At 40.1% G+C, this 17,018-nt stretch overlaps 1 protein-coding gene across 3 annotated transcripts in view; it reads left to right on the forward strand.

Moving 5' to 3' along the window:
* The first annotated feature begins 7,740 nt into the window (after positions 1-7,740).
* LOC137596674 (SH2 domain-containing adapter protein F-like) overlaps positions 7,741-17,018 on the forward strand; it is a 91,447-nt gene continuing 82,169 nt past the window's right edge. For all 3 annotated transcript variants that reach the window (XM_068317379.1, XM_068317385.1, XM_068317393.1), the window contains exon 1: positions 7,741-8,439. In XM_068317379.1, coding sequence (XP_068173480.1) covers positions 8,008-8,439 — 432 coding nt within the window. In that variant the 5' untranslated portion in view covers positions 7,741-8,007. The remainder of the gene's footprint in view (positions 8,440-17,018) is intronic.

Here is a 17,018-nt window from a genome sequence, read left to right on the forward strand (position 1 = left end):
CTTGTGAAATTTCACAGCAGATTCTTTCATCACCTGAATTTCTCCATAGCCTCAGCATTGTTTTTAGATGCAAATGTTACACTGTCCGTGTCGTTTGGTGTGATTCAAACTGTGATCATTTATTTATTATTCCTCAAGCAGCTGGATGGATGAATACAAGTTTTTTTTGGATGTCCACAAAGAAAATGAACAATTCATCAGGCTGCAGGAATTGTATGTCTTATAGGGGATTTCCTGAAATAGTTACACTAAAAGCCACATTCAATTTTCCAAATCAATATGCAATTACAAGACAAACAAGTTATTGATATACTAAAGATCCAGGAGAGTAAGTCAACCACAACATTAAAGCTCAAGTCAGAGTTTAATAAATAGTAAATGAACCATAACCCTACCATACTCATACAGGCCACAGGAATAATTGGATTTCAGACAATCACAAAAGCCTTTTTAAAAGGACAAAACGTAGCATTTCTTAAGTGGCATTGATATTACTGTAAAATTGTGTTTTGCTGGGATAACTTTTTTATTTGGATGTTTATGGTTGCACAAAAAGGATTGGAGTCAGTTGCAACCTTCGTGCCATAGCAAGCTCAAATTCATAATGAAATGTTTCTTCATATAAAAAGGATGAAATGATTCAGCTGTTAACCACACACCCTAGAAAAACAGCACGGCGATCTGAGTATCAGTATGGCAATTAATTATCAACCTTGCCTTTCAATGTTATTTGTCTGTGGTTGCTTCCAAGCCGCCTCAATCCATGATGGGAGTTGTGCAATAAACAAATATGAAAAACTCAGCCAAGGTATACTCATCATCCGTTTTGGCTCTGACGTGGTATAGAAACCCCAGTCAGCCCGTTTTGATGTTATGACACATGCACAGCCAATCCTTCCAGATGTATTAACATAACAATGGCAGTCATGCAAGGAGCCACTGGGCAACATCTGTGATCTTTTACAGCCTCCCGAAATTGCAGCCCTGAGTGTTTTCACTGATAAACACTCAGGGCGCTCTATGGCCCTTTACAGCTCATTGCAGCTGCACCATTAAGCAAAACTCCCGTTCTAGATTATACTGTACACGCCAGGAGCCTGGGAAATGGGTTCAGCATCCACCTCAAGTCTCGTTATAATTGGCTATGTGACCAGCTTTTAAAATTACTTATTCATGCTATCATGCATCAATTTACGTAGTTGGAGATTGTTTTGGAGAAAATTATAAAGAATACTAGGGTGACTACAAGGTACCTATTCAATCATTGTAACCTTAGCCGGGCAGTATGTATTAGTGTAATACTAATACTTGGAATTATGACATAATATTCAACTGTTAAAATTTTGATTACAACCACACCGGCATACGACCAAGGAGATTCTTTTTTCTTTAGTGCTGATTAATTTAAAAAAAAAAAAAAATAGTGGCACGGTGGTGGAGAGCAAGACGGTTCTGGGTTCAATTCCTTTCTGTGTGGAGTTTGTATGTCTAGAGGTTCTCAGTTATCATGGTTATGTTCTTCCCATGTCTGCTTGGGTTGAGCTCTCTGGCTTCCTCCCATCTCCTTAGGTGAATTGTTCACACCAAAGCTGTCTACAGGTGTGTGTGTGTGTGTGTGTGTGTGTGTGTGTGTGTGTGTGTGTGTGTGTGTGTGTGTGTGTGTGTGTGTGTGTGTGTGTGTGTGTGCGTGTGTGTGTGTGCGTACGTGCCAAGCTGCCAAGCTTTATTCCTTGACAATGACATTAGTCGGGATTAATAAAGTATCTATCTATCTATCTATCTATCTATCTAGTCAAATCAAAATGACGGCTTTTTGTTCAGAAGTGGTTATTTATAGAAAAGTGGAGACCTGAAGGTAACTGAAATGTAAGAAAATAGAAATCCATTTTCATTTTTCATTAAAAGACTAAAACCAAAAACACACAGCTCTGTTAAAGAACATCTTGTTTCTTGGCTTTGAATTAAAAATAGATCCATATCAAACACCAAACAAAAGCCTCCTTAATCTGCTCCCTCATTTAAGAGGCCAACGTGAGCTTCCCACTTTGTCCGGGTCATATTGACAAATGACTTGTTACCTTGCCTTTCATACCAGTAAATCACTCAGGATATATGCTGCATATTCTGCTCCAACTGCAGAGAGGGCTTCTGACATCTTAGACATTCCAACTTCACACTGAAATCCCAGTAAATAGGCAGCAAATTTCTATTTTGCACAGTATGGATGTGGTTTCCACAAGAGTGGGTGACATACCTGTGCTTAGCCCGGGGTCAAAAGGTAAAAGGTTGACTGGAATGCCATCCTTTCTAACACATTTTAAACTTCCACTGGAGAATCACAGATCCTTAATCAAACTAAGCCAGTATAAGATATTCAGAAGCCACACAGCACCTACATAATTGAGTACTGCAAGTTTCATTGTTACGTGCTGTTAAAGCTGCACAAAGCACACAGTAGGGAACGTCCACTGAGATGTGATTTGATCAGATGACTGCCCAAAGCAAGGTACTCATCACACTCAACCAACATCAAACACCTGAGATTGGATCTATTCCCTCACTGAGCCATCCTGCAGATACTCTGTTTACTTCCAAGACTGAGGGATGGTCTTTTTATAAACCCACAAAACTCCATAAAAAGTAGGTCATCTCAACCTGGATCTACGCTAAACTGTGAGTCTGACATATAAATCAAAAAGCAAATATCCCAGTTATTCCAGGTAGCAGTGGCTCAGGTTTTAATGAGTGCTCAAACCTCTGCAGAGTTCCACCACCGCTAGTCAGCCTTCTATGTTATAAGGCTAAGTGCATATATCAAGCATGTACATAAGTACAACTAATTCAAATCCTCGTTGAGGAGGTATATGAGAGCATGTTGGTAGTATTGGCTTTCATTTCTTTTTTTAAAGGAAAATTATGGTAGATCACTTTCTGGACACATAATAATCCGATAATAAATAATGAATTCCAGTCATAAATACCTAACTAACTAATAACTAACTATTATAAGATGACACTAGTACATTTTCAACTAAATCTTTAATATCTTAACTCTTCTGCATGATATTTTAAACATTATAGAATTTCTCTTTTTACTGTTTACTGTTAACCAAATGCTGATTTATTGTAGACCGTGAGGTATAAATACAAGAAGTGCTGTTGTAATGTGTTCCTACAGTGTCATTGCAGGGAATATTCACATACAGAGATGCTCTCAACAGAGTGCAGGCTTCACGACGTGGCAATGCACCGCACCTGTCACCAACATAATCTGCAATATAATGGTGAATGTTAAACTCAAATCTATAAGCACCTGCATCCTGGCAGACCACGTACATGAATCACATTAGTTAACTGTCCTTGCACTCTTTCACGGCAGTGGTGGCTGTTAATACTTAATTCCATGTCTATAGTAGCGAGCTGTTCAGGAACAACCAAAGGTGAAGGCTGCACAGTTGCAGGAGGTGAGGCTGAGAAATATCTGCTAAGAACCCAGCCTGCAGTTTGATTGACAGGCATAGGAAAATAAACAAAGCTATACAGTCACACTGAGGGAATATGAAGGATTGCTGCACACAAACAAAAGATGTATGGGATGGAACCCCACAGGGTAACACTGCTTTAATGCAGAACAGCAGGCAAAGGATTAGATAGGGGTTTTTGTTTTCCTGTGATAACAATTTTAGACTGACTTCTCTGTTTGCCTGGGTTATATGTGTATATCTGAAATGCGAGTCACTCAATTTCATTGTGTCATGAAGTTAGGAGGTGAATGTATAGATATCATGTAGAGGAAAAGTGACCTTTCTACTGATCTGAAATGTTAGACCGGCTGCAGACTCAAGCTATCTGAATGGAAAAAGAGACAAAGTAAAAAGGGTGTCTTAGAGGGCCCATGAGCACATGTAAATACACATGTAGTAAAACTGGTGAGGAATGTATAATGTTTATCTATTATATGGGCATCATAGGCTTTACACATACTACCAAAGACCCAAGGCTAAAATTATCACCTTATGGTAAAACTACTCAGGAAAAGAGAGACGAGTAGAAATTTAAAAAGACTACATTGCAGAGACACCAGTGCATCATGGACACAAATAATCAAGAAGAACAAGAACTGAATAATACTAAAAATACATACCAGCCAGCCACAGGCAGAGGCTTATAGGTCTTCCACCCAGAGGCTGGTCCACCAAAGACCAGACAACAACCAAAACAAGAACCAGTCATCACCACAAAGAAAAGAATCTCAGACATTAAAAGTTGGACAGAGGGTGAAGATTACTAAGCAAGTCAGATTCACAGCTTCACAATGCTTCAGGCAGCAGTTGAGAGAGGAAGAAGGGATTGAGACCAAGGACACATCACCAGCAGATAGAGGCTGAGATTGAGAGTTTATTGGTTACTACTGTAAAATGTACTTTTTAGAAGAACAAACTTTCATCCCACTATAGGGGAGCTGTTTTTTTCTACACAGAAATGACACATTTTTACACACCTGTAGGACTTGAATATAACACACAAACAGCCTCTATGTATTCAGTAGAGAGAGATGTTTGGAGTGATGAGCAGCCACATGGCAGCGATCTGGAAGCAGTTTGATGTTTGCTCAAGTACACCTTGACAATGCCAAGTAGGTGAATTCTGTGGTCCGAATTCCGTGGTCCCCCCAATCCTTGGGGGCCAGAGGATTGTACCAGCAATCTTTTGGCACCTAAACCAAAACTCACGTACAGGCTGAGCTACTGACACCTCACTTTGTAATATTTTCTTGGTTTGTTTCCCTAGTAAAGTGACAAAAGTATTATATGATCTGTTTTAAAGAAGACACTCTATTCAGTGTGTTCACAATTAAAATATGTTATCCATAAATACAAAATGTGTTTTTAATTTCTATTTTGAACTGTTTTCTTGATGGTTAATTATTAATTTGTTGTACCCATATAGGAAATGTCTGAATGTTTCAAGGGACTTGTTTTCATTACTGTTGGTAATCCCACCCAGCTCCAGCACAGCCATAATGCAGTTATAGAATAGGAGAATACTGTGTTACTGCTTGTACAAAGTGGATTGTAGTTGGGGATTAACTGAAATAAAAGAACAACATATACAGTAATAAAAATGACCACACTTTTCGTTTAGTGGAAAATTAACTCTTACATTGTGACCAATACAGTGTTAACACACTTTGTAAAAATAGAGGATTAAAATAGAAATTCATATTTAAGAAGAGACATAATGTGGTGAGTTATAATGCCCTAAAGGATAGGTTTGATATATTCTCATAAATATTCTTATGATTGTGTTGGCTGCCCCTGCTGTCAAGTCATTTCTAGTAATCCTTGAAAAATCGTGAGGTAAAATATTTCAAAAGGCAAATGGGCATGTGACATGTCTGACACAGCATGCTAAACATCTGAGCTGCACAGCAGCTACTGAAAGCATCATTCCCTTACATCACTATGACTGACACACACACACAAGAAGGCAGTTCATTGCAATGCGCGCAGTCTGTTGATGGTTTATTAAGACACACACTGATAGCTGATGACTTTCTACATTAAAGTGGAGAAGTAGACATGTATAATTTTGGATATTCGTGACAAGCCTATATCAAGCCAAGAGTCACCATCTGCCACTGCTATGAGATTTTTATTCATTTTATTTATATTTATGAGAGGTACTGACAACTTGTGCTAGTGCACATCCAGCCACTATCACATGATAAATATTAAAACTTGAGCAGAATGTTCTACATAAGTTCCCCCAGTAAGCAATCTGCCTGTAAATGCTAGAGTATTTGTACCCTACGAGCTGCTGGAATACAGGATTAGCATTTTAAAGCTTGTCAGTGACAGCAGCTGGAGAAAGCTGGTGAATGCAACTGTAGCAATACAATAAACTAACTAGGATGTGAGTCATGCTCAGCAACCTAAATCATATGCCAACTCTAACACACATATCACATATCTTTGTAATGCCTGCATATACTCTTTCAGCACCTGAAGTATTTATATCTCATCTTTTGTATATTTTATGTAAATATATACTGAGTACACCAACAGTAGGTATATACCACACATTGAACAAGCTGGAACGGTCCTATTTCTGCTTGTGCCAGGAACTGTTTTTGCCAGGACTGTCAACAAGAGAAGACCGGTGCTACAGTGAGCTAAGGACCATCTAAACCCATTTTTTGCTTGATTTAAAAAAAAAAAAAAAGCTTTTACGTATAATGCACTAGTTAAACAGATTAATGTCTTGGTTGTGAGATGATATTCTTCTAAAGTGCAAGGAAATTACACTGGTCAAATTTCCATCTGTATGCACAAAGTGCAGAGATGACAGGATTACAGGACAGAAATAATTGATTTTGTTTTCATCTCCAAAGCATGGAGTTGCATCTCCCAAGGGCCTGTCAGGGTTAAACTCTGATCTGTACACTGCCACTTGCTCAAGGCTGTGAGTGTAGTGTTATTAAAAAGAAATATTGCTTCATAAAAAAGCCAGTGTGCTGCAACAATGCCTCCCGTTAATGCAGACTGTTGCTGGTGATGTCTCTGGGATGGGAAATTGGATTCTTTTTTCATGCATTGTCTGATTAGAAAGGCAGTTAATGTTTAGCATGAGAACCCATGACCCTCGATGTCAAAGAGATTCAGAAACCCCTTGGAGACAAATGTTAGTATTGCTGTTTTGAAAATTTTACCTGCTCTGCTCAAGGATTTGTGTGAATTTAGAACATTGCACAGTGTACAACTAGAACCAAGGCAGTCCGAGGCTGCAACACCCCTCAATTAAAATGTTTTACCCTTTCATAGATCAAAGCACTAACTTTGATCTATGGTCTTAACCACACAGGCCTTCTCCTTCGTACAAAAGTTGAAATTTGACCTTGACCTTGAGAAAACTATCTATCTGCAACAGTTGTGAATATATTTGGTGGACTAACTGAAGGACGGACACACGAACACTGACAATCACAATACATCACCGTTTGGAAGCGGGATGTCATTTCTGCAGTGGCCACCTCGACAGAGCAGGGAATGGATGCAGGAGTTTATCCTTCAATCCTTATTGGGGCTGTAACTCTGACCTGAAGGGCTTTTCAGCAAACAGTCTGAATGATCAATTTATTTAATAAACAATCAAAAAAAATAATTTTTTTTTTTTGAAGGTAGTTGGTGTGAGAGAAGAGGATGCAGAAGACAGGGTGAGATGGAGGCCACTGAATCGCTGTGGCGACCCCTGAAGGGAAAAGCCCAAAGGAGAAGAAGAAAGAAGATTTAATAAACAATTTTAATTCATTTTGTGTTTCATTCAATCGATCAGGTATTTTTCAAAGTGCGGATACGAGACAGTCTGAATCTATAATTTCTCAGAATAGAGTTCTATTTAAAATGACAGCAAGTTATGCTATTAAACCCATTTATTCGGCCACCCCACGAGTCCTTCTACAGACAGCACCGATAATATTCATCCCGATGGAATCGGCACTCACTCCTCTGTCGCACCGCACCTTCTGAAAGCTGGGGGTCCGGCTCACGCGTCGGTGACTACTGTTTACAACAGTGAACAGCCGGATGATCACAAGTCCGGTAGGTGGCAGTGAACGTTCTCAGGTAGGGCGGGCAGGTTATGTTTTGGGGGCGTGTTCGTCTTGCACAAGCGCTCCCGTGTTGCGTAGTCCTGAAACCTGACGTGGGAAGTAGCCGAGCAGTGAGTGACAGGCTTACGGCGGGGCTGACTACCGAGTGCCTGTGGCCGCGCGCTCCCCCCTCCACCCCCCCTCCTCTCTCTCTCTCTCTCGCTCGCTCGCGCGCGCTTCTTCACGTACCGACAGACTCGCACGAGACTGGCGACACGCGCAGACGCCGGTCGGCTGGCCGCGGGTGACCCCAGAATCCCAGGATCCGACTTCGACGAACAGAACTCGGGCTCCGCTGTCAGGAAAGGTGGGACTAAAGTAAATTCATCCAGACTTGAGAGCGATGCGCTGGCAGTATGGCCAAGTGGTTCAAGGAGCACCTAGGATTCAAAACTACCAAAGCAACCCCTCCGGCGCTCCCAAAGCCGGACTACAGACACTGTCACACCGGTGTTCCCGGTGCGCCTGGCTACCAACAGACCAGCTCCGGGGCCACCTTCCCCAGCTCCGCTCAGCCGGACATCCTCGCTGCTTACAAACTACAAAAGGACCTGGACTTCGAGGACCCGTACACTCCAGGTGGAAACATCCCGTTCGGTTCCAGCTTGAACACAGTGTCGTCGCCGGACATCAAGTACGTGTCTCCAAAACACCGACTTATCAAGGTGGAAACAATCGAAAAGAGCAGCCCGGCTCCGGGTGGAGGAGTCACGGTCACTCAGGCTGTGGCTGTGGGGAGTGTTAAATCTCCCACTTCACCCCCGTCGGACCACGACAGCAAGGACAAGGTGGGTGAAGTTTACTTCAAACACAAGAGTATGTAAAAAAAAATTAAAAGCTCAAGCTAGATCGGTGTGTTTTTAATGTTTTTTAATGCTTGGAGTCAAATATGTTCTCATGAACCAGTGAACCCACTGCTGTGAGGAATGACTCCTTACAACCGGCTGAACTTGTTATCACAAGCGCACAATGGCTGCCCACAGGAGTTGCGACATGGACCCAAGTCTAATGACTAACCTACTGCAGGAAGTGGAGGGAATGTTCAGTGTGTTGTGTGTACACACACACACACACACACACACACACACACACACACACACACACACACACACACACACACACACACACACACACACACACACACACACAAGTATATTATAAACACAAACTACCATTCATTGAACTTTTGCAATCCTTGTGACAGTGAAGTTGTTTTAAAGTGCCGACACAACCACGTGATCCTGACTTATTCATAGAGTTGAATACATTTTCAAGAGACAGATCAGTTTAGTGAATGTTCTTTTTGCCCCTTAGGTAATTCTTTTCCTTGCACAGGTCCATGATCACCACACACCCCACGCATCTGTGTGTGTTTATTTCACACGTGCAGGTGACCGTGGATTTTTACACTATTGCTATGCCTGATACATGAATAGATAACCGTGGTTGTTCCTGTCGATCCTGTGTGGGGTGATCTGGTCTGGTCGGATGGTGTGTCGCATTCACCTTTTGAGTTAGAGGCTAATGCATGGAGCTTGTTTCACACTAATCTGTGCAAACAGAACAATTTCATACTGCCATGTTAAGCTTATTAAAGTACACCCATACTGGGTTAATTTGGAGAAAGCTGTCATGTTCAGTGGCAATAACATGTTAGGACAGACTGTACGATGAATGTCCGGATTGGTCACCTGCAAACGAGCCTCTGTAAAAACAGACTCTGCACTGTCGTTTCCGCCCTAAGTCATACCTCAGTTATAATTGTGATCAAAAATTTCTTCCGTTCATTTGCTTTTTACCTGCTCATTATTTCCTCCCCCTCATGTTTGCTTTCAATTTTACCTTTGTAATTTGTGACCAGTTTGCATTTGGCTCAGCGTGGTTTAAGACCTTTATTTCTGTATCACACCATCTGCAGTGTGGAACAGGAGTGTATTGTAGACTAGAGGAAGAGCACACTTTTCCACCTCAGGTTTCATCACACAAAACAAACTTTGTTGTTTGTATTTCCTGTATGACCTTACGTAGAGTTCATGAAGTATGCAAAGCTCATGAAGCTATCTCCTGTTTGTTTTCTCTAACTGTCATTCTTTCCAACTGCCTTCATATATTTGCCGTGCAGGTTTACTATTCAATCAGATATATATCATCACTGAGTTGAGCACAGTGCAGCAACAATAGTTGCATCTACCCCCTTCCCTTCCCCTGCTCATATGCACATAGGGCTTAAACAGAGAGACGTTACAGCTAACAATGTGAGCGACAAGTTAAATGACTGCATACAGTCAGTGGGTTTAAGCAAAGTGTGGAGACGAGGGTTTAAGGTTTCTTGTTGAGTGATGACATTTATTTTAGTATCATAGAGAGAGGTTCGCTAAAAGTAATATTAGTACTTTTTTGTATTTATTGTCTAGGACAGGGGTGGTCACACTTTTTCATCATGTGCGCTACTTATAAAACCAAGTCAAAATGATCTACCTACTACAAAAATGCAAAACATATATTTATGTATAAATATATTCAAAATTCTTCCTCTGTATGACACATGTTAATGTACCGTGCATAACCACATGATTCCATATTGCACAACACAACACAATTACTGTAACTGAACATTTTTGTCACTTTGATGATGGCACTGAATGGAATCAGCCAGGGATGCATAGTCTGGACAGCTTCACAGATGCTACACTTTTTTGGTATTTAGATGGTAGGCTGACAGATTAGGCAGACGCACTTCAAAAACGTCATTCTGTATGAAAGTGCCGTTTCAGTTTTCTTGCTTGATCCAGTTGTCTCACTCATTTTTATACTTTTTCTGAAGATTATTACAAAAGAAACCAAACTGGACGTATGTGGGACTCATGAGGTTTCACCCTGAAAGTTGTTGCCTTTTGTTGAAAAAGAACCATGACCAGATTTGGTGTATATGCTTTTTATAATCCTATGCTGTAATCAGCAAATCCCCTTTTGGGCTTGTAAAAGTTTCTGTTTTAAGCCTAAAGAACAAAAAGATAAAAAGACTTGCCTCCTGGCTGTATTGATTGTTATTTTGTTCCAAAATTCTACTTCAAAATATTTTAAATGAATTCTCAGTGCTCATTGATAATTAAACTGTTGCTTCGAGTGCTATGAGGCTTTACATTTAAACCTGTTAGGATTAGTGCTTGTTGGCAGGATTTTTATGTTAAATTCTGGCTAGTGATGATAGCTGTTTGTAAATCCTTGTTAGAGGAACTCCAGGTGATTCTAAAAGTGCTGCTCATGGAATATTACTTGAATATATTGGCACTCATGTTAACAGTCTCTGTGGGAGGATGCACTGTTAGCAGCTTGTTTCAGGCATTCTTCCTTCAGGCTGGTGTTGAAAGATTCAAATGTATGAAGTTGTGTTCTTGTTAGAAAACATTGTGTTGGAACAGTTTTACAGCGTCTTTCTCAGGCATATTTTTTAGCCCCACTGTTTAACCTGTGTAGGGGTCCATGGAGACAAGTGGCCAGTTCATCATGGCCTCATAGAAAAACAAAGGACTAGACACACTTGTATGGATTTTCTTGTCAATCTAGAGAACACCAATATTTTTTGGTGGTGAGAGGAATTCAGAGAACCCACACAGATGTATGGAGAACATGCAAACTGCACAGAGAAAAGTCCCAGATTCTCTGCTGTATCTGAACCTTCTGTGTAAGAAACTGTGTAAGATTTTTTATCTATATGAGGAAAGTAATAGACTTAATGTACTGTATTGCTAGACATAAGAAAAGGGTGATTTAGACATTGGATGTCAGTGTGATGGTATCTGCAGTATTTTTGGGGTAAGAATGGAACACTGACTCCTAGACACTCAGTAAAGTGCGCATAAGTGTCTTAACAGCACTGCTTGGCCACATTGATGTTTTAATTACTTGACTCATGAATGCTAATTATATTACTGCTTACCCAATGCCTGGAATGCCGATAGTGGCAGCAAGTGAATTTTCTCTTGTCCATTTTAATTCCCGTGTTTTCCAGCAAAGACAAACCAAACAAAAGAAATAGATATTTTATGCTTGTTGTGAAGGTTTTTGATCCATACCTTAGATGTGTGATTTCATGCATTTTAATAAGGTACTTGTTCCTGTTGAGCTTTATTTGGATGCAAATCTTTTCTTTTTTTTTGTAGTTTGAGTCTTCAAGGTTTTGTGATTTGTTATGTTTTTAATGATGCGGAGCCCTTCATGGCAGAGTGAATTGAGGGAGATGATCAATTATCATTCTGTCTTGGAACTAATTAAAGGCCTCATCTTTCAGCTCACTGTGCCACTCAGCACTAACCTAACTTCTCTCAAGGACACAGGAAAGTGATGACAAGCTCAACTCGGAAATGTGTAAACAAAGGCAGTAAAGCACGATGACAGGCTGCAGCAGTCATGGAGCATGGCCCTCCCTCATCAGCATGTCTCTGTGTACACGAGTACTTGTTCCAATGTAACTCTGGCTCCCTATATGGTTTGGGGAGCTTTGACTCAGATAAACTGACTCATATTATCACTATCTCTAAATTTATGCAGAAAGATTGGATGTGAAGTCAAGGGATGCATCTGGATCCACACATTTCCTGTTTTATTTGTGCTACATCTCTTACATGCATGTTAAACAAGACTTTGCACAGCATTTTTATTAATTATCCTGGAGGGGGAAAACTATTTTACCTCCACTGCAAAAGATATGCTTTCAATCCAGGATGAAAGTGTGTTCATTTAAAAAAACAACAAGTAGACATAACTTTAGAGTGACATTCAGTGGAATGCTAGGCCTCAGGTCAAGGAAGAGCTTCCTTGATCTTAGTATTATTGTTGTCACCACAGAACACTTAAAAAGCTCATGTTATTTTTGCATTTAACGTCCCAATGGTGAGTCCTGGAAACTAAGCTTTTCCTGAATATTAGATAAAGAAGGGCTTGCTCTTTGCCAGATTTAAATTACTGTGTCTCAGCTTTCACAGGTACAGTTAAGTTTTTGGATTAAGTATTCAATTTGTGAAGTCAGTTCTTCTTATACTCGATACACAGTGAAAATCTACACAGCCATTTCCAGTAGCAGAGCATGAAAATGTTTTCAGCCATGGGAAATGTACTGTCTTTGTTGCTGCACCATGCTCTAACATGCAGTTTAGAATAATGATAATTATCTTTGCTGCTTTATCAAACTTAGAAATATTGGTCTCTTGTAGTGACCTGTCTTGAGAGACCAGACGACATGTCCAGCCCAATGACTGACTATCCATATAATGAAAGTCTACACTAAGAGTATGAAACGATCAGACTGAATTCAAAATACAGGAAAGAAAATGGATGGATAAATATTGTGAAAATATTCAAGAGACCAACAGAGATTCCTTATTTTAGAGTTGGATGTATCCATCCTAATGACCTTTTGTGTTTTGATTATCTGCCAGGGAGACATTGTAGGTACAAGCATCAGTTTCTCCAGGATATGTGAGTGATTTTCTCCATGGATCCAGAAGTGTTTTTGTTGTAGTTCTGCTTTTAAGTGCAGTTCCCTACCTTTCTGGATCAGATAGAGCCTGGTGAGGTTGATTGCAGGCCGTACTGAATATCAGTGGACCAGTGGAGGATGTGTCTGCATTGCTGTATGGTTACAAATGCCTGATTTATGAGGTTTAATATTATAGTAAACTGAGTAAAATGCAAAAGAAAATTTGTTGCTATGGCTACTCTTAAATTTGAGAATGACACTGGGATTTTGTTGGCATGGAGGACCATGATTATGAAATGTTTATTTCCAGTTTTACCCACTCTAAATCAAAGAATGCTATTACTTTTGGTAACTCCTTACTTAAACACTTGGGTATCTAAAGCATTTTTTTCTCACTCTAGATATGTGAAGCCTAGCTATTCTGATCTAATTGCTCACTGGACAGAATGCAAAAATATGTGTTCCTTGCTAGACTTTGTTTTGGATGACCCATTTTTTTCAAGTTTTACTGTCCATAACAAAAAAACAAAACAATGGATTCTTGTGACCTGAAAAAGAATCCTGGAAAGGCTCTTTGAAAGGAAGGAAGGTCCAGCATGTTTAAACCGCGCCTCTCAGGGATAGGATGAAGTCATCCTGTAGTGGCGGACGCAGTGGAAGTTATAATGTAATGCTGATTTAATGGAGTGCCGAAAGGTTCAGCCTCTCTTCAAGATATCATCTTTGTGAATTTGAACATCCTATTACATTTACATGACAGCACTGTCATTCAGCTTCATTGAATGTGGCCATAGTTAGATTTTATATGTAACCATCGTGCCACATGTGGTTGTAAGTTATAGTTCTTTGAATTGATGGCCTTTAGCCATTGTTTGCTTACTTTCTTCTTCCCATCCATCTGGACTTCATCTTTGCCATTTACAGACTCCCGATAGGTTTTGTTGTGCTTGTTACTCAATTTTTTTTTTTGTAGCTTTGTGCAGAAGCATAGGTCACATGATTCTACCAGGTCACAATTAGCTTGCTGATGACTGCTGCAGCTCTGGTCACAGGGGTGTTTAGGACACATGGATCTGTTTTGTGTAACAACTGTGTGTGGGTGTGTGTGTGTGAGAGTGTGTGTGTGTGAGAGAGAGTCTAAAAAGAAGCAATGCTGGTGGGCAAGCAGATCTTGACATACTGATTAGAAGGGAACAAATTGAGCCCCAAACCTACATGGCATCAAAAGCAGAAATCATGCAATTATCTGTAGTTGTTTTTATATCCAAACACAGAATAATGTCACGATCACAAAGATCTGATTTGCCTTTGTATCTCTTGTGTTAAACTGAGAGTTTTTGTTTTGTGCCACACTGCAGGAGGCCACCAGACTTCTGTCTTGCAAACAGAGCTGCCCTCTAATCTGCAAGCACTCCAGGAAGCAGGGCACCTCAATTTCTTCTTAGCGAGATTCCAGACTCTCATTTTATTTCATTCTGTGAAATGAGTCTACCAAATAATTTCCTGTCTGTTGTAAAACATCTATGATTTACATGAGGTCATATTTTGTATTTATTTTTCAAAACTGAAATAACCTGCTATTTTGTTTGGTACATTACAGAGAAAGAAAGCTACTATCTGCAGTTGTTTGGGGGTAAAAATAAGGAATGGGTTGGTTGGATTAAGGAAGCGCTCCCTTCCTGACAGGAAGTGTTTACAACTTGGTGACATTCCCTTTTTAACTTGACATGTTTGCGCTTGCCCCTAGGCTGGTTAATCTGGCGGCTGCTTGTTTGCAGGGTTATCAATGTAATTATACAAGGTGTTGGAAATCCAATGACATGAAGTGTTTGGTGCTTCATCGAGAAATTTTGGTGGTAACAGACTCCTGAATGTCCTTCAGCCCCCATAATATAGATTCTCAAGCCTTTTGCTCTCTTGCTCAGCTGCCTATCAATGGTGGCACTATGAGGCTCCACCCTGAATGCTCGCTCTATTGTTAGCGTAGTCGGCATGCAGGGACCGCGGTCTGTGCATCTCCATCACATGGAGCCTTTCTGAAGCCAGAGTTTGATTGAAAATTGTATTATATAATGTCCAAATTCAAACCTTCTACATCTGCAGAATGTTTCACAAAACTGTTCTTTTTTCATTGTGTCAGTGTCATAAAAATAGTATTTACCTGTGCATTGGTGTATTAATATGGTACAGCAGTGATATAAAGTATGTGTCTGCATATTTTCCTTGTTTCACTCACAAATTAAACTCACAAATTAAATAAATTGCATAATAATTGTAAATATTGTGACGAGGGATGTTGTTGTAAGCATGATGTAGGAAAATTGCTCTTTCACATAAGCTTGAGATTTTCATTATTGCAAAATTACAATACTGTGTGGGAGCACCTAAATTATTATGAACTCTTGCACTGCACCACTAACCACATTTAGCAGAAACACTGCCAATAAATCTATCAAATGGGGACTGGGGCAGAGAAAAGAAATTGGATTTTGTCAAGCGTGTCGTCAAGTAGTTAATCTTGAATATCTGTTGCATATAAGAACACCTACTAGAGTGCAACCCACTGCCTCCTCCCCGTTCTCCACAGGAGGCCTGGCTATGTGGAATGTGTTTCCATGAAGAAGGTTCTGGAGGGCAAGTTGGGATGCTTGTTTTTTGCTTCTTTGACTTGGTGCTAATGCAGGAGTCAGTGAACAAGGGCAGTTCGAAACAAGGGCAGTTAGCAGAAAATGAAAACGGTTAAAGTCACAAGGAGATTGTTTTGTCATACAAAAGAAGTCCTCTTCTTCTTTTCCTTTCGGCTTTCCCCTTCAGGGGTCGCCACAGCGATTCAATTTCCTCCATCTAACCCTATGCTTCTGCATCCTCTTCTCCCACACCAACTACCTTCATGTCCTCTTTCACTACATCCATAAACCTCCTCTTTGGTCTTCCTCTAGGCGGTTCAAAACTCAGCATCCTTCTACCAATATATTCACTATCTCTCCTCTGGACATGTCCAAACCATCTCAGTCTGGCCTCTCTGACTTTATCTCCAAAACCTCTAACATGTGCTGTCCCTCTGATGTACTCATTCCTGATCCTATCCATCCTGGTCACTCCCAGAGAGAACCTCAGCATCTTCATCTCTGCTACCTCCAGCTCTGTCTCCTGTCTTTTCCTCAGTGACACTGTATCTAGACCAAACAATATCGCTGGTCTCGCCACAGTTTTGTACACCTGTCATACAAAAGAAGTGATTAACTGCAAATGTGATGCACCTCCATCGTCATTATGACAGGTTGAGGTTTGTTGCCGTAAATAAGCAGCTCTACAGTAAAGACATTTTAATATTGAAGGTTCAAACCATGTGTACATTTGTTCCATTCAGATTTATGCTTCATCATATAATTTTACAAGTGCTCTGAATACGTTTTCTTGATTCAAATACACGGCTTCATTATGAATGATAGCTGATTGTTTTTCAACATTGCGTTATTATTATTAAGGTTTAGCAGTGATCAAATGGTTGTCTATTCTTTGCCTTTTGAAATGTCTTTGTTCGGTTGATGTCCCTGATGTTGAATTGGGGAAAGAATCCAGATGTTATTACTCCTGGGCACCCAAAATGAATGAAACAGAAAATACTTCTAACTCCACAGTATAGCTTTAAACCATAACAAAAAAAGAAGATCCATTAGTCTTGTTTTTTGTCGTGCAAAGACATTCTGTTACATGCAGAGTTCATTTTACCTCAAGAAAGTAGTGCATCGCTGGGATGTGCTGTGACAAAAATTTTTGCACCCCAACATGACATTTATGCATCACAAAAGTAATAACAGAATATACGGTATAAACCGTATATGCAAGGATTGAGTTTTGCGTCTAGTACATTCTAAACAAACTGTT

The sequence above is a fragment of the Antennarius striatus genome, chromosome 1 (genome assembly GCF_040054535.1).
Source record: "Antennarius striatus isolate MH-2024 chromosome 1, ASM4005453v1, whole genome shotgun sequence".
In the NCBI taxonomy this organism is placed as follows: domain Eukaryota; kingdom Metazoa; phylum Chordata; class Actinopteri; order Lophiiformes; family Antennariidae; genus Antennarius; species Antennarius striatus.